General features: G+C 44.4%; 2 protein-coding genes across 4 annotated transcripts in view; one reads left to right on the plus strand and one right to left on the minus strand.

Annotated features, from left to right (window-relative positions):
• LRRC74A (leucine rich repeat containing 74A) overlaps positions 1 to 1,638 on the minus strand; it is a 46,802-nt gene extending 45,164 nt beyond the window's left edge. The window contains exon 1 of the mRNA XM_059182737.1: positions 1,574 to 1,638. The gene's annotated coding sequence lies outside the window, so the exon portion shown is untranslated. The remainder of the gene's footprint in view (positions 1 to 1,573) is intronic.
• Positions 1 to 27,553, plus strand: ANGEL1 (angel homolog 1). Of its 3 annotated transcripts, none has more exons than XM_059182723.1 (10): positions 1 to 103; positions 4,338 to 4,913; positions 5,817 to 6,043; positions 6,592 to 6,661; positions 7,267 to 7,700; positions 9,937 to 10,063; positions 10,373 to 10,483; positions 23,914 to 23,983; positions 24,508 to 24,671; positions 25,436 to 27,553. In XM_059182723.1, the coding sequence occupies exons 1-10, from the start codon at positions 1 to 3 to the stop codon at positions 25,594 to 25,596; spliced, it is 2,043 nt and encodes a 680-aa protein (XP_059038706.1). In that variant the 3' UTR covers positions 25,597 to 27,553. The 3 variants fall into 3 exon arrangements, with proteins under 3 accessions (XP_059038706.1, XP_059038707.1, XP_059038708.1); XM_059182724.1 differs by lacking the exon at positions 1 to 103 and adding an exon at positions 960 to 1,106; XM_059182725.1 differs by lacking the exons at positions 1 to 103; positions 4,338 to 4,913 and adding an exon at positions 960 to 1,106.
• The last annotated feature ends 101 nt before the right edge of the window (positions 27,554 to 27,654 follow it).

A 27,654-nucleotide genomic window follows, 5' to 3' on the forward strand; every position in this document is an offset into this window, starting at 1 on the left:
ATGATGTACCCAGCTGGTCCTGGATCTGGTGACTCCCCAGAAGGCTTCCCTGAGCAACCGAGGCTCCAGCCACAAATCGGAAATCACACAGCTCAGACACTAGGTACTGAATTTGGGAGTATTAAGCAGTCCTTGCTTCCCAGCGTGGCTGGGGTAGACTGAGGGTGAGACAGGGGGAAGAGAGACTCAAAGAGGTCTTCGGGTAGCACAGAATCCACAGAATCCTAACCTTCATTTAGTGACATGGGCTTTATTTGATCCACAAAGATTTGGTTCCTCCTGTGTGCCTGGCACTGTTGTAGGCACTAGAGAGATATCTCAATGAAAACCAACCAACCAACCAACCAACCCAGACTCAGCGCCTGCCTTGTGGAGCTTTCCCCCCCAGCCTTCCTTGACTTCCTTACCAGTGGGACACCCCCCCTTTTTTTTTTTTTTCCAGATTAGGTTAAAAGTGGGCCCATTTGGAATAGGATGGGAAAGGAGACGAAGCTGTAGATTTCATTTGTGACCTAGTATCTGAGCTGGGGAAGACTGAGCAGAGTCAGGAAAAGAAAACTAATGGGGAAGCACGCACGCTCTTCCCTGGGATGAGAGAAGAGAGATTATAGAAGTCAGGGCTATGTGGGGCTTTAGGGAAAGTCCAGCGCCTCATTTTACACGTGAGGAAACTGCAGGACAGAGAGGTTAGAGCGTACCCCGAGGGGACCCCCTCGTTAGGTGGCAAAAGTGGGAATGGAACTGTGGCCCTGGAATGATACTATGCAGCCTCCAGCGAGGCGCTCAATTTTCACACTGGGCGCCTGCATGGCTTCTGGGAGCTAGGCCCGGCCGTTGCCACGGGGAACAGGTTCCCCGCCCTCGCGGGCCCACGCGTGGCCCTGCGCTCCCAATAAAGTTTTTGTTGAAGCGCAGCTGTACCACGTGAGCCGGCCCGGGGGCGGGGTCGGGGTCGGGGGCGGGGCCGGGCTCAAGAGACCCGGCGGGCGGCCTTGAGGAGGGGAGGCGGGCGCGAGCCGGAGCGCGAGCGCGGCGGCTGGCCATGATCGCGTCGTGCCTGTGTTACCTGCTGCTGCCGGCCGCGCGCCTCTTCCGTGCCCTCTCAGGTACCGGCCCCGCGTCCCGGCAGGCGGGTGCCAGGCCCGGGCCCACGTCGGCGGGATCCCGCGGGGCCCGGGGCGGTGTGCGGCGCGTCGGGCCTCACGACCACCCTTCCCCGGCCAAGTGGGGAGGCGGCCCTCGGTCCCCGGGGCCCGCGCTGGACCCCACGGGGCCCCGGGCCCGGCCGACGACCCTCGCGGGCGCCCCTCCTCTCCCCGCGCCTGTGGCCTGGTGGTGTCCGGCCCACGCTTAATGCGGGAGGGGGACGGCGAAGCGGCAGGAGCCGTCCTTCCCGGGCCCCGGGGGTGTACAGGTTTCAGGGGTCCGCCGAGTCACTGCCTTGGGGGCTCGGCGAGGGTTGGCAACTCGGGTCCAGGCGAACGCCCGAATTGTCGGGGCTTGGGTGGGGGGTGGTGTCTGTGGGCCGAAAACCCGCAGGCACCTGCCCTCCCCCGGGTTACTCCAAGCTCACCTTTCCCAGCCGCCTCTCCGCTCGCTCTCCCGCCGCGTCTTTCCTTGAAACACCGGTGCTCACAACCCAGAGACCTTTACCGACCCAGCTTTGAAGCAGCCTCCCCTGCCCTTAGAGATGCTGTGGGGTGGAGCCAATGCCCAGCTGGTACTTTAGAGGGGGAAGGGAGCTATTGTTTTTTTTTTTTTTTTAATTTTATTTATTTATTTGACAGGCAGATCACAGAGAAGCGGGCAGAGAGAGTGGAGGAAGCAGGCTCCCTGCTGAGCAGATAGCCTGATTTTGGGGGGGGGGGGGGGCTCGATCCCAGGACTCTGGGATCATGACCCGAGCCGAAGGCAGAGGCTTTAACCCACAGAGCCATGCAGGCGCCCCGAAGGGAGCTATTCTTTCACTTTTTCATGATCTGCCTGCGCTGCCATTCCTGGTCTTTGAAATTCCCGAGGTTCTTAGGACACCATCACTTTCCACAGAACTCCCAAAATGTTCTCTGGCAATTTAGAGGCCGGGACAGACCAAGAGCTACTCTCTTGGAAATAAGCAGTCAACTGCATTCTGTGTTTTTCCTTTCTAGACCTTTACACGTGTGTGTGTGTGTGTGTGTGTGTGTGTGTGTGTGTGTTTGTGTGTGTGTGTGTAGATCCATTTATCTAGTTATTTGTGTGTCTGCCGCTGGAATGCAACCTCCAGGAGGGCAGGGCCATGTCTGTTTTGCTACTGTATCTCCAGTGCTAGCACACGGCCCTGAATATAGCAGGCACTTGATTCAGGATGAGAAACTCCACGGAAGTAATTGCTTTCAGAGAATTAAAGCATATTCCTTTATCCATGCTGTCATTTCTGGAGCTCTTCCGATGTCCACCATGGTAGCCTCAGTGACATATACTAGTCCACAGTTTTCTAGGCCTGCGGTCAGCCTTTAGAGATCTCAGAGGAGGGACCACTTCCCTCCCTCCCCCATTAAAGTAGTACCACTTTTTAAAAACTTGGTGTATTTGGTTTTTACATAAGGGTTTCTTTCTTTCCCTCCCTCCCGTCGTTACTTCCTATAAAACAATTCTGTTGAAAAACCAGCCACCGCCACCACCAGAATTCTCCTAAATTTGAAACCAAGGACCCTCACACTTGTCAACCAGAGAGCCTCTGCCATCTGGTATGCAGAAGATGTTTCAAGGGGCAGGGAATTAGCAAATCCCTGAGATTAAAGCCAGCAACACAGTTCATCCGTGTAAAGCGGGGTTTCCCCATCTCAGCATTATCGACATTCGGGCCTAGATAATTTGTTGTGGGGCTGTCCTCTGCACTGTAGGATGTCTAGCAGTATCCTTTTCCATTAACCTCTAGATGCCAGCAGCATCCCTGCAGTTTTGACAACCACTGTTTCCAGATAATACCATATGTCCCCTGAGGGCAAAATCACCCCTTGTTGAAAACCACTGGCTGAGAGGGACATAGACTATAGATCCACGTACACTATCAATAAGATAATATCTTTCAACATTTGAACCATTTTGATACTTTTCTTGCCTTTTGAAAAAACAGAGCTGATAAAATGAGTCTCTGGTGATTGAGGGTGAGCTTGTCACTTGTCCCGTGCTGTAAATAAGTGATTTAGTGAGTGTGGGTGTTTGCTTGCACCAAAACCAAAAGACTGTGCTTGGAGTTTGGGGGCCTCCAAGTTTAGAGTTTTCCCACTTGCTGTCTTGCCTGTTGGCTGTCATTTGTTGCTGCTGTAGCAAAGAGATGACAGCTGTCTCTTACTGTCACTCGTTGGCACCTTCCGATTTATAGCCTCTGGTGTTTTATGGAATGGGAAGGCTGATAATGAAGTTGTGAAGATTTATGAATAGAATATATAGCTTTGAGAAAAAGAACTAGGGCCTTTGCTAAGAAATAAATTGTGTACATTTTGAGACACCCTTTTTGTCTACTTCAGGACATTTTCTCTTTTTAAAGATTTTTTTTAAAAGATTTTATTTATTTGACAGACAGAGATCACAAGTAGGCAAAGAAGCAGGCAGAGAGAGAGAGAGAGAGAGGAGGAAGCAGGCTCCCTGCTGAGCAGAGAGCCTGATGCGGGGCTCGATCCCAGGACCCTGGGATCATGACATGAGCGGAAGGCAGAGGCTTTAACCCACTGAGCCACCCAGGTGCCCACAGGACATTTTCTTTTGGAATGTTTTCATAGATTAGAGGATTTATAGAACTAGAAAGGTTCTTGGAGATTATGTTGTTCAAACTTTCCCTTTTCCGCCTTTACAGTCAAGAGTGAGTCCATCTCACCAGGGGCTTTGTCCAAGGTCACATGGTTTGTTAGTTTCAGTGCTAGGTCATAACCCACAGTTCTGATTCATGGTCAAGTGCTGGTTCCAATGTAATGTGACCCTTAGAACCAGAGAGTTGATGCTCAATAGGAGTCGTGACCTCTAGACAGAAGGGGGTGGTGGTGGTTATATATGACCATCTCCATCCTAGATTATGTGGGACAGCATTCTTTCATTGATGCACTGAATATATATCAGATCACTACCATACAAATTAGTTTATACTTATAAAGCACTTAGAATAGCACCTGGCACATAAAGCACTTTATGCTAATGATAATGGTGTTCCGGGCCCTAAAATGGGCAGGCTCGGTGATGGTAAACAATGGGCAAGGTGCACATGATTCTTGTTTGTATGGGACTTTCCTTTTAGTTGGGAGAAGAGTATGGTTTGGGGCATGTTGTCATCTTATAACACAGTATTTTGGCTTGCTTCTTAGATGCTTTCTTCACATGTCGAAAAAATGCCCTCCTGGCGAAGAGCTCGTCCACCCAGGTAGAGGGCGACTTTGCCATGGCCCCTCGGGGTCCCGACCAGGAGGAGTGTGAGGGCCTGCTACAGCAGTGGCGAGAAGAAGGGTCGAGCCAGGTGCTCTCAACTTCGAGTGAGGGTCCCCTTGTAGATAAGGGACTAGCCCAGAGCAGCCTGGCGCTCCTGATGGATAATCCTGGAGAACAGGATGCTGCTTCAGAGGACAAGTGGTCCAGCAGGCAGCTGAGTGACCTGCGGGCAGCAGAGAACCTGGAGGAGCCTTTCCCCGAGGTGCTAGGAGAGGAGCCACTGCCAGAGGTCGAGGGCCCAATGTGGGCGGCTGTCCCCATGCAGACCGGCCCCCAATATGCAGACTGTGCTGTCCTCCCAATGGGTGCCCTGGCTGCAGAGCAGTGGGAAGAGGACCCTGCAGTGGTGGCCTGGAGCATAGCACCTGAGCCTTTGCCCCAGGAAGAGGCTCCCATCTGGCCTTTTGATGGCCTGGGGCAGTTGCAACCTCCCCCAATGGAAATCCCGTATCATGGTGAGTCTGACAACTGGCTGAGTGAGCCTGGGCAACAGCTTGTCTCCAGTGTGAGCAGAGCCTCTGCTAAAGAGAAGATTCTCTGACAGGGAGCTCTGTTGCATTCTGTTTTTGTGAGAATCTTACAGTATCAGATCTCGAGGGGCCTTAGAGATTGTCTCATCCAGCCCCATGGTTTTTTGAAATAGATGATGAAATAGCCATGGTGCAGAGAGGTGGCAAGACAGGCCTGAAGTCACACAGCTAAGTAGAGGCAGAACTGAAAGCACACCCTCGTTCTGATTCTCCACTCTCTAGCAATTGTGGTGGAAAGATCTCAGAGCCTCCACACCCTGCCTCAACCAGAATTTTATCTTCTGGTTTTATCTATGTTATATATATTTGGCTTCCATTAATATTTGAAGAATGAGTTCTGTGGCTCAAATAGGTTTGAAATCCACTTTGCAGCTCCCACAGGCTCTAGGAGAGATGGGGACATGTGGTTTATAGCCCCACAGGCTTTTTTGAATTTAAAGGTTAGGAAACACTCAAGGCTGAGATTACTCTAGTAATGTCTTTAACCTCAGGTGATTGTGAAGCACATTGATCTGTGATTCTCCAGAGACCCATAGACTTACCAAAGTGAGAAACTGTCAGCCTAGAATTATTGACCATGTACCAGGTGCCAGGTATCATGCTTGGGACATTGGTGAACAGGCCAAGATTGTCTCTGGCTTCGTGGAGCTTATTATCTAGTCTGAAAATGTCTTATGAGCGCTGCTCAAAGAGCCATAGAGAAGGATGGGTGGTAGGGAAGATAAAAAAAGGAACCTGAGGCACAGTAGCTCTGACTCAGGAGTGGAGATGGTGGGACCTGAGGATAACATACTTGTTGTGGACCTCTTCTTTCCGACCCCTTTGCAGAAATCTTGTGGCGAGAATGGGAGGATTTCTCCGCTCAGCCAGATGCTCAGGGCCTGGAGGCAGGGGATGGCCCTCAGTTCCAGTTCACTCTGATGTCCTATAACATCCTGGCCCAGGACCTGATGCAGCAGAGCTCAGAGCTCTACATGCATTGCCACCCGGACATCCTCAATTGGAACTATCGCTTTGCGAATCTCATGCAGGAATTCCAGCACTGGGACCCGGATGTGAGTGAAGAGGGGAGGAAGTGCCATCTTGTATTTGCTTTGAACCTGGGCTGTTTCCCAGTGCTCTTAGAAAATGAGTTCAACCCCATAGTTTTTTTAGGATTGGTGTTTTGCCTAGGGCTGGAGCTTTCCTGCCTGGAGTAAATTGAGTTTTGGGCAGGTGCTGAGAAGACTCTCGGGGTACACAATTTCCAGCACCATTATGCAGGGAGGGAGACTCGAGGGATTCAAGAAGCGGGAAAATCCAACTCGGGCATCTAGCCTAATCAACTTAACTCTGGGCTCTACATGCATTGCCACCCGGACATCCTCAATTGGAACTATCGCTTTGCGAATCTCATGCAGGAATTCCAGCATGAGATTACTGGGCCTGTCCTTGCTGGTGGTGGCTGTCTGGGAAGAATCGGCCATGGGGGAAATTTCAGTGTGACCCTGCCTGAGACAAGCAGCAGCTTCCCACCTGGCCTCAGTGCCTCCTCCTTGGGTGGGAGTCACTTTCCAGCACTCTTGGTACTCTGTAGTGATTGGTTTCCTTGTCAATCTCCCAGATCCTGTGTCTCCAGGAAGTCCAAGAAGATCATTACTGGGAGCAGCTGGAGCCTTCTCTGCGAATGATGGGTAATGCAGCTCCCTGGCATGCTCACCAGTCTTGCTTCCTCTGGCCCTGTCTGCTCTCTCCGGAAGGCACCAGCTTTTTCTTTTGCCTCAGTAAATCCTCAGTCTCACCTGTGCACTAGCTCCTCTGTATGGGTGAGAGAAAGAATGAGTTCTGCAGTTTTAAGGCAGTTCTGACATTGAGTGCCATTTAATCCTTGAAGTAACCCACCTTGTGGGGCTGAGTTACTGTTATCCCCATTTTTATAGTGAGGAGACTGAGGTTCTGAAAATGTGTGTGACTTGCTCAAGGTCACCCATGCTACAAAGTTAGTAGGTTGTGGAGCTAGGACTCTAATTTGTCTGACTCTAGAATCCATGTTTTTTCTATCCAGTGACACTGCTTCATGCCCTTCTGTCCTCCTTCCCCTTTAGCCACTCCGTCATCTGGTTATAACTGTAAGGGAACCTCTGCAGAGTCAACGAGTTGGCAAGGACAGGAACCCCCTTATGGAGCAGCAGGACAGGAGCAGTGCCATAGGCACACACACCCCGGCTACTGCCACTGGTTGGAGGGATTCAGGCTTGGAGGTCCCTGACCCATGTTCTTGGCCGGGTGTTCCTTGCAGGTTTTACCTGTTTCTACAAGAGGAGGACCGGGTGTAAGACAGATGGCTGTGCTGTCTGCTACAAGCCCACGAGATTCCGTCTGCTCTGTGCCAGCCCCGTGGAGTACTTCCGGCCTGGCTTGGAGCTCCTCAATCGGGACAACGTGGGCTTAGTGTTGCTGCTGCAGCCACTAGTCCCAGAAGGCCTGGGGCAAGTCTCGGTGGCCCCGCTCTGTGTGGCAAATACCCACGTCTTATACAACCCACGCCGGGGTGATGTCAAGCTGGCCCAGATGGCCATTCTCTTGGCCGAAGTGGACAAAGTAGCCAGGTTGTCTGATGGCAGCCATTGCCCCATCATCTTGTGTGGGGACCTGAATTCTGTTCCTGATTCACCTCTCTACAACTTCATCAGGGACGGAGAGCTCCAGTACCATGGGATGCCAGCCTGGAAGGTGAAACGGGAGAGGCCACTGGAGAGTGAGGTGGGGGGATGGGAATGGCCAAGAGAGAGAGTCAGGTGTTGGCAACTTCTGTGGCAGTGACCTCAGCTACACCTTTTCTGGCTCCCACTGGCTTTTTCCTGTTCTGTTGAATAGTGTGTATGGAAGTCTGGAAGCTAGAAATTCCTGGGTGCCTTTGGCATCTGGGAATTCTTTTAGTTTTTATCATTAATTTTTAGTTCGTGAGTAATACAGAAGTGCATCCTTGCAAGAATTCAGACATTGTAAAATAAGACCAAGCCCCCTTTATCACCTACATTCCTTACCTTTTCCTTTAGAGTGAAGTAGTAATTGTTTGAAGTTTGGTGGTGGTGTTCCAGAATATTCTGTGTGCATTTACAGTGATATCTAAGTTCCTGTGATATTGTAATTATAATTTACACTTATTAGGCACTTACTGGGTTCCCGATGCTATTTTAAGCACTTTACTTAAATTAGCTCACTCAACTTTCACAATTTCTATCATCGTTTTCATTTTTTAAGTGAGGAAACTAAGGTGTAGAGAAGTTTGGCGGTTTACTGGCTCTAGGCCATGCAGGTAGCTAGTGGTGGAATCAGGATCCCAGAGTCTTTCCCCTCCAATACTGTGCTGTGATTGCTTCTGAGAGCTCATATATGATCTACTGTCTGTGTGTTTGTAAACCCATTACTGTATGTTTCGTTCTGTAGCTTGTTCATTTTCGCTCAATGTATATATGGATCTATCTCATTCCTTTTAACTGCTGAATGTTGATAGCATACATATCTCGTAGTTTTATTCCATTTAGCACTGTTGATGGACATTTAGCTTGTAGTGATTTCTTTATATGTCACTTAATCTCCCTGTTCTTCTGTTTGGCCACTGCTGTCCATCTTATCACTTAACTTGTGGCAAGGCGTAGTGGCGAAAGGATACAGAAATGGCTGTGTTATTGTTGAGCACTCTGGGCTTTTATTTTAATAAGGTTACTCAAGTGCCAGCAATGTCCTGGTTCCCATGTGTGCAGAGAAAGGTCTTATCCTGCCAGAAAGCGCTATAATCAAGGAGCTCAGAGAATGGGAAAAAGAATTTACTAAGTGCCTACCATGTGATCAGCACCATTAGGCATAATGATTAAGAGCCAGCCAGTCCTAAGTTCCAGTCGCTGCTCTGCTACCTTGTGCAAGTTACTTAACTTCCTTAAGCCCCATGTGCCTCATCCATACACTAGGGATAAAATGGGACCCATTTCAGAAGGGGGTTTTTTGTTGTTATTTGGCAGATCAAATACAAGAATGCATGGTAAAGTATTTTCTGGTTCCTGCTTCAAAGGAAGCAGTCAGCCATCAGTTGTTATTATCAAGATTCTTAATTGTAGGTGATTATTATTATTATCCCATTTTTATATTATTATCCCATTTTATAGTGGAGGATATTGAACCCTGGGGTTAAGTAACTTGCCCAAAGTTACACAGCTAGAAAGTGACCATTAAATCTTCGGTCTGTTTTACTTGAGAGGGCATATTGAAAATGTCTGTCCTTCAAGTGCAGATTGATTGTTTCTATCGCTGTGCTCTCCCTAAGACTCAGCTAGTGTCTTGCACATAGCTGGCATTAACATATTTGTTGTTGTTCGATGACATAAAGGGAGTTTTGCTACACAGGGTAGAGCTATGCAGATGACTGATGTTACCCGATGTTTCCCTGCTACATTCTGTCCGTTCCCAGGCTGCTCATTGGCTTTTACCAAGGATGGTGACGTAGATACGGTAAAATGCTTGGTGCATTTCCCATTTGGTTTGACCCTATGGTTTCCTCATGATGGACTTAAGATGCTAGACCTTGATCCAGAAGATCCAAAGATCGAGATAAAACTTTTTCCCACTGCAAATTAAAGCCCCTGAAAGTTGATACACCCTGTGGAGACTCATGTAGATTTTTCTGAGGTGAAATTCAGGGGACCATATGTTCATACAGTTCTATTCCTTTGACTCACGTACCTTATCTTCTTAGAGCTCCTTTCTGCTTCATGGACATTTCAGTGCTTCTGGTTTTTTAAAAATAAGTTTTAATTAGCATCTTATTTTTAGCAACTTCCCTGAAACTGACGTGTTTTGCTTATATTATGTATATAGTGTGTGAGTGTGTGTGTATCTGCATGTCCCAAATCATGGACTATTTTCTTTTTCCATCTTGGTATCATCATTCCCACCTGCTCTTTCCTTCTAGGTGTCTGGACAGGAAGACTTTTCCCATCAGCTTTACCAGAGGAAGCTGCAGGCTCCACTCTGGCCCAGCTCCCTGGGCGTCACTGACCGCTGTCAGTATTTCTCCTCCTGTCACCCCAAGAGAGCAGGTGAGCCTGTGCCACATTCTTGGTTGGCTGTGCCTCTGTGCCCATTTTGGGAGAAAGCTGGTATTTCAGTGAGAAGAGAAAATGTAATTCCCTCAATTCTCTTAGCAAGTTCCTTTGTTTTTCCCACCGCCCTCCTCATGACCTCCCAGTGAAATGAACAACTTTAAATCCTATCTGTTGGAAAATCAGCTGGTCCTCGGAGCCAGGCTTCCTCTATGTCCCTATACTGGAAGCTTCTTGGTATTAAGGCTGCTTCAGCATGTGGCTTCTCTTCCTTTCTCTCACTGTGTGGCTTTTCCTGGTTTGCAGAGAGACTGAAGTATAGCCGAGACTTTCTGCTGCAATTTCGTTTCTGTGACATTGCCTGTCAGCGACCAGTCGGACTGATTCTTATGGAAGGAGTGACAGATACTAAGCCAGGTAATGGACACTAAGCTTATTTTCTCGGCCTTCTTTCCTCCTTCCCCCTGATATTTGCCAGTTACGTGGTTTCTTAGTCTTTTTGTAGGTATAATTCTCAAGGTCAGCTTCTGGTAATCATGCTTAGAAGGAAGGTCAGTGGAGTTCTGCACCCATACGCAGGCCTAGACGTGTGGCATAGTGAGAACATGGACCAGGAGTCAGGAGACTTGAGCTCCAGTCATGTCTGAGACCTTGAATGAGCCATGGAGCCTTTTTAGGCTTAAGTAGCTAGTGGCCAATGTGTGTACAGCAGATAGGGGAGATGCACATGAGAGGGTTTGAGAGTTGTAAGGTGACAGTGGTCCTGCTGCTGATAAAAAGTTACTCCTACTGAGAACTCCCAGATTGAACATGGCAGAGTATGCTTGACATTTTCCCCTTCTTGTCTCTGAAACCATTCCAGAGCAACAAGGATTGGAAAAAAGCAATGCAAACTCCATCTTTGAGAAAACTAGGAGACTTGAATGTATCTGAAACTGTGGATCATGGCGTAGGTAGAATGGCTGCAGGAAGCACTGGAGGATGTGCAGGTGTGCTGGCGGAAGTATGGAAGGATGTATCTGGGGGCTGTGTTGATCTCAACAAAGACCCAGCGCAGCACATTTCTCCAAAGTGCGGAGTGTACCTTGAGGCACAAAATTTAAAAATTCCTTATTTCATCAGCAAGAATAGTATGCACAGGTTGTGATAGGAGATTCTCTGAACCTGCTTTGGTCTTAATAGGCACTGGAGAAAAGCCTGATAAGGAATCAAGCCCTATTTGCATTAAGTAGTCTGAGTGGCAGGAGGGGCGATGAGATACTTACAGAGCTGCATATCGCTTTTGGCTGGGGAGAAGTAAAGATTAAAAGGACTCATATACAACCCTGTGTCATCAGGAATATTCCTGTTACTTGGAATGCATACCCAGCTCTTCCCTCAGAGAAGCTGTGCAGATAGCTGGTACAGAAAAATCTCAACTAATTCAAAGCCAGGGTGCTTAAAAGGAACCAGCACGAGAGCTGTGCTAGAATATTGCAAGAAAGAAAGCAGAAGGAACAGGAAAAACAAAAGACAGATAAAGAACGCTTACCTCAAAGATAAAAATTGTTGTCATGTAGCATATGAAAGATTATGATTATTTTCCCATGAATAAAAAAGTGAAGCAATTGCCTTTTTAAAATAAGAGTACAAAAATAATTGCCTTTATAAAATAAGTTCAGACATTGCAGGACATCAGAAGTTGAAATGGAAGCTGCAGAGCCAGGAAAAAATTAAAAGTTTAAAAATCACATAAAATGAAGACAAAATTGGTACAGCATAAGAAGGAATGGGAATAGAGACTGCTGAAGACGGACCAAGAGACAGAAGCCATGAAAGAAAAAGCAAGATAAAAAGGACGTAAAAGATAACAGGGATTAGAAATGATAGTAGTGGAAGATCAGGAGACTCTTAACATACACAAAGTTGGAGTTCCCAGAGAAGAAAACCAATATAATGGCACAAAAGAAATGCGTAAAGGTATGATTCAAGGAAAAATTTTCCCTAAGTTAAAAGATTTGAGTCTTCAAATTGAGATAAAGTACCATGTTTCAGTAGTAAATGACATAGGAGAATCAACAATAAGATATCTTACTGAAGTTACTAGAAGCCAGAGACAAAAGAATCCTTTGGGCAGTTGAACCAAAAAGATTGGGCTGCTCTTAAGGGTAAAAATAACCAGGTTGGCTTCAGACTTCTTAACATTATCATTCAACTCTAGAAGACAAGAGGACAAGGCTTCACGGAAGGAAGGTATGATTCAAGATTTCATACTCAACCAAAAGCTCTTGTTGACCAAACTGTGAGAACAACCTAAAATAACCAAGCCATGACTGTATTAGAAGGCCTGATGATAAGCAATTAATTTATTTTTTCTTGTAGGAATTTAGTTTGAATTGGCATTTTGCACAAAGCAAACATTTCAGTGGCTTTATTATTATTTTTTTATTGTGAAGTTAAATCTGTTATGTAGCTCTAGCAATAGCGATTATGGTAATGACCCCCATGTGTGAAGCAGCTACCATGCTCCAGGAACTGAGAGAGCTGCTGGTATTAAGTGGACTCAGGCAGGGAAGCAGTGACTTAGTGCTTTAGAATTACAAAATCCTAAAGTTAAGACAGTAGTAGGACCCCACATTTCATGTTAAGAAGAATACATTATTAAAAACCAAACCAAAACAGTATTGTACTTGAAACATAAAACAAGCATTTCAATTTAATACAAAATGAAAACTTTAAAACATATACTGATGATCACTTTGTAAGTAGAATCATTATGTAGGGGGAAAATATCCAATTCACTAGCAGTGCAAAATAATTAGCAGTATTTTCAAAATTGAGATTAAATTTGGGTAAACACACTGATCCACCATAAGTGTACTTACCATCTATCACTGTACAAAATTATTACAGTATTACTCTGTTCCCTGTGTTGCATTTTTCATACCTATGATTTACTTACTTTATAACTGGAATTTTGTACCTCTTAATCAACTTCACCTATTTTGCCTCTCCTTTACCTCCTCTCCTCCATCAACCACTGATTTGTTCTCTGTATTTATGAGTCTGTTTCTATTTTGTTCTTTGTTTTGATTTTTAGATTTCACATGCAAATGAAATCATATGGTATTTGTCTTTCTCGTAAGTTATTTCACTCATAGTGCCCTCTAGGTCCACCTATGTTGTCACAAATGGCAAGATTTCATTCTTTTTTATGGCTGAGTAATATTCCGTGTGTGTGTGTGTGTGTGTGTGTGTGTGTACGTACATTCTATGTTCTTCATCCATTCATCTGTTGATGGACCCTAGGGCTGCTTCCATATCTGTGCTAATGTAAATGAGGCTCCAGTAAACATTGGGGTGCTTGTATCTTTCTGAAATTGTGTTTTTATTTTCTTTGGGTAATTATCCAGAAGTGGAATTACTAGGTCATATGGTATTTCTATTTTTAATTTTTTGAGGACCTTTCATACTGTTTTCCACAGTTACTGGTTTATATTCCCACCATGAATAGAAAGTCTTAAGTGTAATAAGGAGATCATAATATGTGGTCTCTTATCTAGAAGATGTGTTAGCAAATAATATTTCCAGTCTAATACTAGAGTCATGCAACCCAACATTGCACAGTGCACAAAGGTTCCCTTTTCTCCACATTGTTTTTAACACTTGTTCTTGTCTTTTTGATACTAGCCATTCTGACTACATTCTGATATGAAGTGATATCTCATTGTGGCTTTGATTTTTGTTTCCCTGATGATTAGTGATATTGAGCATCTTTCCATGTTTTTGTTGGCCATCTGTATGTCTTCTTTGGAAAAGTGTTTATCTCATGAATGTCTTTTAAAGACTCCAGATGTAAAAATGTGCCACCATTTTTAGAACATGAGTAGAAAGACTTAAGTGCAATAAGACCATATGTGATCTTTCTTTCTAGAAGATGTATTTAGATGTGGTAACAAATAATATTTCCAGTCTAATACTAGAGTCATGCAGCCTACCAGTGCACATCAGAACTTTCCAACTTGACCGTGACACTGATTTAACAGGCAGCATGTGATATGTGTGCAAAAGGAGCTGCAGTGCTAGGTCATGATGGCTGATATTGCATTGAGCAGAGAACTCTGCATTGCCCGGGTTGTGCAATAAAAAGATCGTGATTCTCACTCTCCCCAACTCCCTTTGTGGGGGAATATTTCGTAAGAACAGAATCCAAATTTTAAGTCCCCTTCTTAAAAATATTTTCAATTACTAATGATTTCTTCTTTCCAGTATCGTCTTAAAGATCCTGAAAGAGGGTTACTGATTTTCTTTCTAATGACCACTTGCCTGTTTCCATCAACTCTGGACCTTCAGGTGTTTTAACAAATAACCAAAAAACCATGTGCCCAATAAAGTACATTATAGAAAAACCGATGGCTAATAGACGATTTTCGTAACCACTATTTACAAACTGACCAGGTGGCCACAGACCAAAAGCTGTCTGATCCGTTGTCTAACCAGGAAAGTTCTGAATCAAGCTTCTCCACTGGCCTGTGCCAGAATACAATATATCCTCTTCCCAAGTACTTGCAGAAGAGCTTGCTTGTTTGGCCGCAGCTCTGGTAGAGGCAGCTATGGCCCATGTGCTCGTCTGGTCTGGTGGGGCATGTGTGTGACTGCTAGAACAGTGCTGTTTGTACACAGTGCGGCTCGGACAGAACCGCGTGGTGAGGGAAACCGCGTGTTTAGTATCCTGCTGCTCACTGAGATTTTTCTTGTGTATCAGAATGTAAAAAACACAACTCAAAACGAAGATATTAGCATTATAAATATTTAAGCTTCCAATAACATTACATCAACAACCATCAAGTGAAAGTGCAGGCATAACAACGAACAGTATTCAGAAAGTAACTAACAGTAAAGGGTTTTAATTCTTCTGTCTTAGCCCACAACAGATCAAGTAGAAAAAAGATCACTAAGAATATGGAAGACTGTAATAATGTGTATATGGTAAATCTTATTGATGCATATCAAACTCTGAATACTGAAAGCAGAGGAAAGACATATTTTTAAGTATTCATAGGAAATTCTTAAGAATTAGACCACCAAAAAAAAAAAAAACTCCATAAATCTCAAACAATAGAAGTTATACAGCCTTTCTTTGATTACACATGCAGTAAAAATAGAAATTAGAAACAAAAAAGAAAACATTATCATCTAGTTAGCTAGAAAACTTCAAACAACTTTTGAGTCAAAGGTGAAATTTAAGCTAAAATTGCAGAATATCTAGAAAATAATAATAATGAAAGTACCATGTATTTGTGGGATGTAATTAAAACTGTTCAGCGAAAAGTTTAGTGGAATATTTAGAATCACAGAATTACATGAATAGATAAGGTAAAAGTAAGTAAATTACTGGGCAAAAAAACAGCTGTCAATTAGTGAGACCCTTTATCTAAGCTATTTTGAAGGGCAGGGAAGGAACAAGGGAATGTATCCAGATGCAGAATAATTAATAGGATTATAAGGGGGTTCTTTTCCCACCTGAGTGAAATTGAGATGGCATATATTAATTTTAGAAAATGTATTTTAGTAAAGTTGGTTACAGAGGAGAGACATAATCCAAGTAGGGAAGAAATACATAAAGTTCTCAGCTATGTAGTCCTACAAAAACACCAGACTCAGACTGTTTGGAGAATGTCATCAAACCTTCAAAGAACTTGTAATTTCATTACTACTTAAATTATTACAGTGCACAGAAGAAGAAAGGAGCTGATTATTTTTATGCAACAAGTATTTTGACCCTGATACCTGACAACAGTTATACAGAAAAAACTATCAACACTAAAATTCTCCACTTATGAATACTGATGCAAAAAAATTTAAATAGAAGATCAGGAAACAATCTAGCAGCACATTGAAAGAGCTGTAAATCATGACCAAATGGAGTATATCAGAAATACAAAGATTGTTTAATATTGGGAATTCTACTCATGTAACTTAACATACTAATATATATGAAATCTATTAAGATATACAAAGTGCATCCTATAGATGTCCAAGAGACTGTTATAAAATCAACATCTATTCTAGATTCTTTTTAAAAGACCCCCCTACCCTTAAATTAAGGAAAAACTAGATACAGGCATACCATGTTTTATTGTGGTTCACTTTATTGTGCTTTGCAGACACTATATTTTTTACAAATTGAAGGTTTGTGGCAACCTTACAGTGAGCAAGTCTATTAGCGCAATTTTTCCAACACTGTTTGTTCACTTTGTATCTGTCACATTTTGATTATTCTTGTGATATTTCCTACTCTTTCATTATTATTATATCTGTTATGGTGATTGGTGATCTTTGATATTATTATAAGAATTGTTTTGGAGTGTCATGAGCCACACCCATGTAAGACGGCAAACTTAATCATCAAATGTTTCGTGTGTTCTGATGGCTCCACCGACCAGCCATTCCCCTGTCTTTCTCTCGCCCTCTTCTTAGGCCTCCCTGTTCCCTGAGACAAAACAATATTGAAGTTAGGCCAATTAGTAACCCTACAATGGCCTCTAAGCGTTCAAGTGAAAGGAAGCGTCGCATGTCTCCCACTAAATCAAAAGCTAGGAATGATTAAGCTTAGTGAGACCGGCAATAGCTAGGCTTCCTGTCCTAAACAGTGAGCCAAGCTGTGAATGCAAAGAAAAAGTTCTTGAAAGAAATGAAAAGTGTTACTCCGGTGATCACATGAATGATAAGAAAGCAAAACAGCCTTACTGCTGATATGGAGAAAGTTTGGTGGTCTGGATGGAAGATCAGTTTAGCCACACTTCCTTAAGCCAAAGCCTAGTCCAGAGCAAGGCCCTAATTCTCTTCAATTCTGGGAAGCCTTAGAGGTGAGGGAAGTGCAGAAGAAAGCCTGAAGCTTCAGGGGTTGGTTCATAGTGTTTAGGGAAAGAGGCCATCTCTGTAACGTCAAAGTCCAAGGTGAAGCATCAAGTTATCCAGAAGATCCAGTAAAAATAATGAATGAAGGTGGCTACACTTAATGGATTTTCAGTGTAGACAGAACAGCCGTCCTTTGAAGGAACATGCTGTCTGGGACTTTCATAGCTAGAGAGGAGAAATGAATGCCTGGCTTCAAAGCTTCAAAGGATAGGCTGACTCTCTTGTTAGGGGCTAACACAGCTGGTGACTTTAAGTTGAAGCCAGTGCTCATTCACCATTCCAAAAATCCTAGGGCCCTTCAGAATTATGCTAAAGCTATGAGCTGCCTATACTCTCTCAGTGGAGCAGCAAAGCCTGGCTGAGGGCACATCTGTTTACAACATGATATACTAAATATTTTAAGCCCACTGTTGAAACCTACTGCCCAGAAAAAAAGATTCCTTTCAAAATATTATTGGCAGTGCACCTGGTCACCCAAGACTCTGATATACATGTTCAAGAAGGTTAACATTGTTTGCATGCCTGTTAACATAGTATGCATTGTGAAGCCCGTGGATCAAGGAAGGATTTTGACTTTCAAGTTTTATTATTGAAGAAATACATTTTGTAAGGCTATAGCTTCTGCAGATAGTTATTCCTCTGATGGATCTGGGCAGAGTGAATTGAAACCTTCTGGAAAGGCTTCCTTATGCAGAGTGAATTGAAACCTTCTGGAAAGGCTTCTTTACTCCAGATGCATCTAAGAACATCTGTGACTCCTGAGAAGAGGTCGGATGCCAACATTAATTAACAAAAGAGTTTGGAAGAAGTTGATTCCAACTGTCAGGGATGACTGTGAGGGGTTCGTGACTTCGGTGGAGGATGTAACAGAGATGTGGGGGAAACAGGAAGATAACTAGAAGAGCCATGGAGCCTGGAGATGGGACTGAATTGCTGCAATCTTAGGATAAAACTTGAACTTATGGGGAATTGCTTCTTTTTTTTTTTTTTTTTTAGATTTTATTTATTTATTAGAGAGAGAGCATGAGTGGGGATTTGGGGGAGAGGGACAAGCCAACTCCCCACTGAGTGGGGATTCCCAGGACCCTGAGATCATGACCTGAGCTGAAACCAAAAGTTGATGCTCAACCGAGCCACATCGGTGCCCCCAAAGGATTTAGAATATTATATAAACTTAGTTGATAAGGCAGGATCTGGGTATGAAAGGATTGATGCCAATGTTGAAAGTTCTCTGGGAAGAATGCTGTCACATGCTACAGAGAAACCATTTATGACCACCACCCTCATTAGTGAGCAGCCATCCATACTGAGGCAAGACCCTCCACCAGCAAAAAGACTACAACTTGCTGAAAGTTCAGGTGATGGTTAGCATTTTTTAGCAAATATTTTTACATTAAGGTATGTACATTTTTTTTAGACACAATGCTACTACACTCTTAGAAGACTGTATTATGGTATAAACATAACTTTTGTATGCACTGGGAAAGCCCCAAAATTCAGTTGACTGGCTTTATTGGGATATTTACTTTCCCACCATGGTCTGGAATGGAACCCACCTAATCTTTGAGAATGATCTTGGTCTGTCAGAGTGCATGTTGGCAACAATGTGCCGTGGAGGTGAAGGGCAGGAGGAGGAGAGCGAAGCCACTGCAGGCCTGCAAATTAAAAACTGAAACCAAACCACAGCACTTACTCAGCTCCACGCATCAGCATCTGGCTTAAAGAAGACACTGTAGTAACATTCCTGTCAAAGTCAGGAATAGGACAAGGATGGCCACTCTTGTTTTTCAGCTGTATTCAAAGATGCCAGCCAATGGACAGAGAAACAGAAATGTGGGTGGGTAAACAGAAGTAACGAAATGGAGGGGAGGGGCTAAATACTTGCTCATGTTTTTAGGTAACTGGTAGTCCAAGAGAATCAACTAACAGCTATTATAGGCATTGAGATAATTCTGGAAAGTAGCTGGTATAATATGAATATATAGAAAAATAATAGTATTTGTGTATAAAAATAAGGGTATACTTGTTAAGAGATAATAAAGAAAAAAAAAAGGACCCTATTTATAATGCCAACAGAAAAGAAAAAAATCAAAAGGGAAAATGTAAAGTATATGAAGGAATATTCTGTTTAATCTGAATTATTAAATTATTTGGCATGAAATTGTCCATAACGTTCCTTTACCCTTTAAAAAAAAAAAAAGCTTTACTGTGATGAAATTCATATATCATAAAATATACCCATTTGAAATGTGCAAGCCATTGGCTTTTATTCTATTCAGAATTGAGTATACATCACCACAATCTAATTGTAGAACATTTTCATCCCTCCTGAAAGGAACCCGGTATCTATTAGCCATCATTGTCCATTCACCCCTCCCCTTGTGAAACATTAATTGAATATGGCCTTGCAGGTTTCTGAACACTCAGTTCTATTTCATTCACTTTATGTCCATCCTTATGCCAGTACCACAGTGTCTTATTTTAGCTTTGTATAAGTTTGAAATAGAGAAGTTACATCCTATGACTTGGTGGGGTTTCAAGATTATTTTGTTTATTCTGAGTCCCTTTCATTTCTATATGAATTTCAGAATCATCATGTCAGTTTCTGCAAAGAAGCTAGTTGGGGGATTTTTGATAGGGATCTAGAAATCTGTAGATCAGTTTGGGAGGTATTGCCATTTTATTATTATTTTTTAAAAATATTTATTTGACAGAGAGAGATCACAAGTAGGCAGAGAGGCAGGTAGAGAGAGAGGGGGAAACAGGCTCTCCGCTGAGCAGAGATCCCGATCCGGGACTCGATCCCAGGACCCTGAGATCATGACCTGAGCCGAAGGCAGAGGATTAACCCACTGAGCCACCCAGGCGCCCCGGTATTGCCATTTTAGTAATACTATCTTATGATCAATATATATCAGTGTTTTTTTTTCATTTATTTAGATCTTTAATTTCTTTCCATGTTTTGTAGTCTTCAGTGTGTAAGTCTTAGGCTTTTGTGAAATTTATTACTATTTTATTCATTTTGATATTGTGTTTTCTTAATTTCATTTTTAGATTTTTACTGCTAGTGTATAGAAATGCAGTTTTTGTATATTAATCTTCTATGTTGCAGTCTTGAGAACTCATTTATTCTAATAGTTTTTTAGTGGATTTCTTACGGTTTCTGTATAAGAGATCATGTCATCTTGCATACAGAAAGAGCATTACTTCTTCCCTTCTAATCTGGATGCCTTTTATTTCTTTTTCTTCCATGATTGCCCTGGCTAGGCTTCTCTAAAGTTGAGTGGTGAGAGTGGACATCCTTGTTTTGTTCCTGATCTTAGGGGTAGAGCTTTTAAGTGTGTTGTAAATTAAGTGTGATGTGAGCCCTGGGGTTTTTGTGGATTCTCTTTATCTGGTTGGAGAAGTTTTCTTCTTCTTCTTTTTTTCAAAGATTTTATTTATTCATTTGACAGAGAGAGACAGCAAGAGAGGGAACACAAGCAGGAGGAGTGGGAGAGTGAGAAGCAGGCTTCCTGCTGAGCAAGGAGCCTGATGGTAGGGCTCAATCCAGGATCCTGGGATCTTGACCTGAGCCAAAGGCAGATGCCTAATGACTGAGCCACCCAAGCACCCCAAGAAGTTCTCTTCTGTGTTTACTTTTTAATGTTGCTTTTCCCCCCATAAAGCAGTGTTGAATTTTGTCAAATGGTTTTTCTGTGTGTGTTCAGACGATCATGTGGTTTTTATCCATTAGTAATCTAGTAATATACTATATTACATTAATTGATTTTTCAGATGCTAAACCAGCCTTACATACCTAGGATAAATTGTACATGGTCATAGTATATAATCTTTTTTAATTTTGCTGGATTTGGCTTGCTGATACAGTGTTTTGGTGTTCTGAGACTTAATTTTCAACATGGGGAAGGAGGGTGTTTATACTTGATTCAGTTCTGACACCATCTACCCAGAGATCGCACAGGTGAAATAAAGGCTCAGTCCTGTAAAACTTGCCCCACTTCCCAACTTCAGACACCAATCACAAGCCCACCCTGTGCTTCCAGCAACCTCCCGCTTGGACTTTAGATTCCAGTCACAAGTCCAGGTTATTAACTGTACTTTCTGACCAACTGGCTGTTAAAAATCAGAGGTTCCCATGAGTCTTTCCTTCCTTGGGTTTAATTAAGTTGCTGTAACAGCTCACAAAACTGAGAGAAACATTTTACTCATTAGATTACCTGTTTATTATAAAAGGATAAAACTTAGGAACAAGCCAGATGGAAGAGATGCATAGGACAATGTATTTGGGAAGTTTCCATGCTCTCTGTAGGCCCCATTCTCCCCAAATCCCCATGTAGTTACCAGTCCAGAAGCTCTCTGAAGGCTTTGCTACATAGGCAGTGTTGATTAAATCATTGGCTATTGGTGAGTCAAGCTCCAGCCCACTTCCTTCCCAGGAAGTTTAGGGAACTGGGACAGAAATTTCCAACCCTCTAATAGCAGGTTGGTTCTTCTGGTAACCAGCCCTCATCTTTAGGTGATTTCCAAAAGTCACCTCATAATATAACAAAAGACACCTTTATCACTCTGATCTCTTGAGAAATTCTAAGGGTTTTGGGAGCTATGAGTCAGGAGCTGTGGACAAGACCAAATATATATTTATTTCTTATAAACTATGTCATAGCCATTGAAGAATTTTGCATGGACATTCACAGGGGATATTCTATAGTGTTCTTTGTGATGTTTTTGTCTAATTTTGATTAACACCTCACAGCATGAGTTGAGAAGTGTCCCATCTTAATTTTTAGAAGTGTTTATGAAGTATCTGTATTACTACTTCTTTAAATGTTTGGCAGAATTAACCAATAAAGCCATCTAGTCCTGGGCTTTTCTCTGTGGGAACTTTTTAAATTATTAATTTAATTTCTTTACTTGCTTAAAGTATTCAGATTGTCTAGTTTTTCTCAAATCAGTTTACATAGTTTGTGTCTTTTTATTTTATTTTTAAAATTTTATTTATTTATTTGACAGAGAGAGAGATCACAAGTAGCCAGAGGCTGGCAGAGGGTGGGGGGGAAGCAGGCTTCTCGCTGAGCAGAGAGCCCGATGTGGGGCTCCATCCCAGGACCCTGGGATCATGACCTGAGCCAAAGGCAGAGGGTTTAACCTGCTGAGCCACCCAGGCACCCCCGTATCTTTTTAGAAATTTGTTCATTTCATCTAAGTTATCAAATTTGTTGGTATATAGTTGTTTATATTATTCTCATAATTTAAAAATTTCTGTAGGGTTGGTAGTGGTGGCCCTTCTTCCATTCTTAGTTTTAGTAACTTAGTAACTTGGGCCTTTTTTTTTTTTTTTTTTTTTTTTTTTGGTCAGTCTAGCAAGGGTTTGTCAGTTTTGTTGATCCTTTTTACCCTGTTGTCTTAGTTGGTTTGGGCTATTATAACAAAATATCACAGCCTAGATGGTTTATAAACAACAGAAATTTATTTCTCACAGTTCTGGAGCTGGAAGTCTAAGATCAGAGTGCCAGAATGGTCCAATTCTGGTGAGGGCCCTCTTCTGAGTTGTTGAGTGCTAATTTCTTGTGTCCTCATAGGGCAGAAAGAGGGTGAGGGAGCTCTCTGAGATCCAAGTCTCTTGTAAGGGCATTAATCCTATGCCCAAAGGCTCCACCCTCATGACCTAATTACCTCCCAAAGGCCCACCTTTCACTGGGCCGACCATTTCACTGGGGGGTGGAGTGTACTTTGGGGAGACACAAACATTCAGTCCATAACACTTATTAATGTCAGTAGGATCTGTAATAATATCCCCTCTTTCTTTCCTGATACTTTTCTTTGTGTGTTTGTGTGTGTACTTATTTTTGTGTATTTAAGAATGTATACATACATATTACATTGTGTGCATACATATGTATGTATACTACACACATACATATATACATACACAGCAGATGGTATGTGATAGAAAATCTCTGAAGGAATATACCAGGGATTTGGTAACATTGGTTGCTTCTGGAAAGGGAAATTGAGTGACAAGAGTCCCGGAATGGGAGGGAGACTTTTCACTGATATTTTTCTCTACATTTTGATTTTTGTACCATGTGACTCTATTACCTAACAAAATAAATTTATTTCTAAAGAATAAATTTAAATAAACTATTTAAAAAGGTGCTGGGCCCTACTGGGTATTTACCCCAAAGATACAGATGTGGTGAAAAAAAGGGCCATCTGTACCCCAATGTTTATAGCAGCAATGGCCACGGTTGTCAAACTGTGGAAAGAACCAAGATGCCCTTCAACGGACAAATGGATAAGGAAGATGTGGTCCATACACACTATGGAGTATTATGCCTCCATGAGAAAGGACGAATACCCAACTTTTGTAGCAACATGGACGGGACTGGAGGAGGTTATGCTGAGTGAAATAAGTCAAGCAGAGAGAGTCAATTATCATATGGCTTCACTTATTTGTGGAGCATAACAAATAGCATGGAGGACATGGGGAGTTAGAGAGGAGAAGGGAGTTGAGGGAAATTGGAAGGGGAGGTGAACCATGAGAGACCATGGACTCTGAAAAACAATCTGAGGGTTTTGAAGGGGCGGGGGGGGGGGTGGGAGGTTGGAGGAACCAGGTGGTGGGTATTGGAGAGGACACAGATTGCATGGAGCACTGAGTGTGGTGCAAAAATAATGAATACTGTTACTGTTAAGCTGAAAATAAATTAAAAAAATTTAAAAAAAAACTGCTTAGCAAGGAAGAAATGTCTGTGTTCAAGGTCTCTGTCTGCCTTCCTACAAAGTTGATCCATTGTTTTCTTTGTCCCATCACCTCTTCTCTTATCCTTTCCCCTTTTGGAGCAATCTGGAACAAGGATCTGAGAGGGGTCCCAGGGTGCAAGGTTCTGGCCCTGCTTCACTCTCTGGGAATAAAAAAATCTCTTCTCTCTGGTTTTCTACAGAGCGACCTGCTGACTGGGCCCCGTCTGTCCTTGAGGAAGACACTCTGGAGCCTGAGCCTGTCTTCCCCAGGTGATCTTCCTTCCGGTTCCCTGCAGCCTGCTTTCCAGCCCCCATCTGGGTGAATGAGAGAGATTCTCATTGGCTTTCCTCAGGCTGATTTGGGGGGCAATTTTGCTGAGGTCTCTCTTCTAATACGTGCTAAGCTTTTGGAAGGGCTGGTGTGCAGAGGCCAGAGGTGACCCACCTAGGTTCTTGCAGATGAAGAACCCATGCACATTTCCTCAGGGGGTGAGGCTTCACAGAAGAACTTGCTGACCCCTGGACAGGGTACATTAGGTATACTTCACCAGGTAATGAGAGGAGAGTGGGATGGGGGTGGGGTGAGGAAGGTCAGGGGACTGTGTATAAATGTGTCTATTTCTAGGCTGATTTTAGCTAAGACCATCTGCCTCTTATTAGCATGGGAAGGAATTTGCTGAGATAGAGTTAGTTGGGATTGGCCCTTGAAAAAACTATAAAACCCATAGAGGAAGTGACTTTGAGAAAAGGTTAATAATGTTTGTTGACTGATCTCTTCCTCTTCATCCCTGCAGGACTGTAGGCACCATCCAGCACTGCCTTCACCTGACCTCAGTATATACTCATTTCCTGCCCCAGCATGGCCGCCCAGAGGTCACCACAATGCCCCTGGGTCTTGGAACGACAGTGGATTACATCTTCTTCTCAGCTGAGTCCTGCGAGAATGGGAACAGAACGGGTAAGCCTGGTGGATCCTGGGTTCATAGAAGCCACCTCAGAAGTCCCTGGGAACAGCTGATGGTGAAAGTCAGGCATTTGGTCACATGGCTTGGGCTGCTGGGACCAGACTCCCCGAAGAGCAGATTTCATATCTACCTGGCACCAGTCATCCTCATCGTAATTCCCTTATTAGGCCACTCGCCTGCCTTTATATCTTCGCAGCTTCAGAGAGAGGTGGGCAGAACCAGCCTTATCTCTATTTAGGAGGTAAAAATAGAGCACCAGGAAGTTAGTGGACTTTGAATGTGGCAGCCATTTGGTGAGGGACTTGGTTAGGTTAGAGACCCTGTTTCTTGTTTCTTCACCCTCTACCAGCAGTCACAGTGTGGCAGCCTACCGGCCTCATGGCTGGTTGGTTGTTTAAAGCATGTCTTTTAAAATGTTTGAATTGATTCCCTATGTTTAAAAAAATCAAATTTTATGTAGAAAACCTGGATTTCCAGCTTTTCTTGGAAAGTCCAAAGTTTTCATAGATGCTGGGCCTGGGCACCCATTCTTTGGTTGCCACAGTCTCCCGGAACCCACCCTGCTCCATTCAATGATACATCCCAGGGTATCTCAGAAAGGGAGGCCTCAGCCAGAGGCAGCTGGGAGAGGTAAGGGGTGGCGGGGCAGCCAAGGAGATGCAGCCTCCATAAAGCATAGCTCCCACAGGCCCCAGTACCCCCATGCAGTGGCCCTGGCTGCTTTCTCACTCTCACTGGCTTCTGCTTTGTGCCCCAGATCGCAGGCTGGATCAAGATGGGACTCTCAAGCTTCTGGGCCGTCTCTCCCTCCTCTCTGAAGAGATTCTCTGGGCTGCCAACGGCTTGCCCAACCCCTTCTGCTCTTCAGACCACCTCTGCCTGCTGGCCAGCTTTGGGATGGAAGTCACCGCCCCATGACGGGGTTCCCGGGGGAAGAGAGCTTCTCTTCCAGAAGAGCTCACTGGGTCAGAGACTGTGGAAATACCCCATACTTCTGGAAACTTGGATCCGAGAAACTTACATCCCCTCCCCTCCCCCCTTTTCCCCCATTTCCCTTTTCGCATGGTTAGATTTTCTCCAGGCCCGTCTGCGTTCTCTGCCTGTGGTCCCTGCCCCGCCCCAACCTCTTCCTAATCCTGTGCCACATACTCAGTGGCCCTGGGAGAGGCAGAAGGGGGGCTCCCCTTTCATTCCATGTATCCAGTGCTCCCCCTTAATTTTTAATTACCAGGGTTGCGGGAGCTATTGATCTCATTGGTTATTTGCTTTCAGGCCGTTTCTTGATGGTATCTTCTAACCCAGTCTTCTTTCCGCTTTCATGACCTCTGGGCCCAGCCCTCTTGCCAGACACACACATGTGAGGTGTGTAGCGTGCATGTGTCCTCTCAGTGGGGGACTGCTCTGTACGGCCATGCCTGCCTCCGACCAGCCCACTTTCCACACTGGGGCTGTCGACCTCTTCACAGGTCGAGAGCATGACCTGGTAGCTGTGTGTTGGCAGGCAGCGGCAGGGCCGTGGGCCCTCCTCCCCTCTTATCCTCTGTGTCTCATGAGGCGTTCGTCATGCCACCCGGGCCATACTCCTCATCTGGCCGCGGGGAATGAACGGGCCTCATAGCCTGTAACAGCATCTTCAGGGATGCACTACCTGCCCCAGCAGCCTCTGAGCCTCCAACCCAGAGCTCCCACAGCCCTGGCATGCTTTCTCGAGGGCTCTTCCCTTTTTCCAGGCCGCTGTGAGAGATGTGCAAGTATGAAGCCCTGTGTGGGGTCAGTGGACTGAAATAGGGAGTTTGAGGTTTAAAAGGACAAGAAAGTACCTTCAGGAAACTCTTGTCTTACTGTATTCTGCCCCACGCAGAACTGGGGGGCTGGGAGGCCTGGTGGGGGTAAGAGCAGGCAGGCTGTGCGGCCACACTTCAGCTGGGACTCAAGACCTCAGGGACTTGTTCTCCTTCCTCTGCACTCCTCAGAAGCTCTACAGTTCCTTTTCTCCCACCACTTTTTACCTCGCTGCTTCCCCTATTCCTGTCCATTTTCTCCTAAAACAGTCTGATGTGTGGCTCAGGCCAGACCCTCTCTGCAGAAGGTAGCCTTGGGCAAAACCTGTCCAAGCATTCGAGGTGGCAGTGCTGGGTTAGTTCTGGCCGGCAAGGCCTCAGCTGCTCATTGCCAGTGCTTTTCCTCCTAGTACAGGGCCACCCTGGCCTATTTGGGGTGCCCTTTGCCCACATGTATCACCTGCATGCCTTAATCTTTCATAGCTGGGGTGTGGCCTGGGTCTTCTGGGCCAGCAGCTCCTCATACCTCCCCCAACTCAGAGTAGCTGCTGGTCCTTGTAGATTAGCCTTGCTGTTGCCCCGCTCGGCCTCCGGAATGGGACTGAAGGGTATGGCAGAGAGGCTGGAATTAGGGACAGTTAGCCAGAGGTTCTCTCCCCCTTTTTTAAAAAGCCAAAGACCCAGCCTGAATTCTGCTGCTGTGTTCATGGTTATAAGCTTTCCATGCCCAGATACTGGGGAATTTATATGTGCGTGTATATGTTTGAACACTGTATCCTGGGTGCTGGGCATGTGCCTGTCTGAGCCCCAGGCCCACCTGTCCACACCCCGCCCATCGCTCATTCTGTTCGTCTCTCCCCGGGCACCTCCTGAGATAGTCTTAAGTCTGTGTCCTATTGGTTTTCAGGACTGTGGCCCATCACTGTTCTCTTCTGCCAGGAAATGCAGTTTAAGACGGCTCAAGATGGCGGAGGGCAGGAGTTTTATAGGTGATCTTTTTCTTGTTTTCTTATTTGTTTCTGTTTTGGAAATGAAATGGGAGTTTTAAGTGGTCATTTAAGCTCTCTTTTCCGAATAAAGGTTTACCATTTCCCCCCTATTGTTGATCATTTTGTTAGGATCCTGAAAGGCAAGGGGGAGAGAAGGCCTGGAGAGTGAGGTGGGCGAGAGGAAGAGACCAGTCCTGGGCGGACCC

The sequence above is a fragment of the Mustela lutreola genome, chromosome 7 (assembly GCF_030435805.1).
Source record: "Mustela lutreola isolate mMusLut2 chromosome 7, mMusLut2.pri, whole genome shotgun sequence".
Classification (NCBI taxonomy): Eukaryota; Metazoa; Chordata; class Mammalia; order Carnivora; family Mustelidae; genus Mustela; species Mustela lutreola.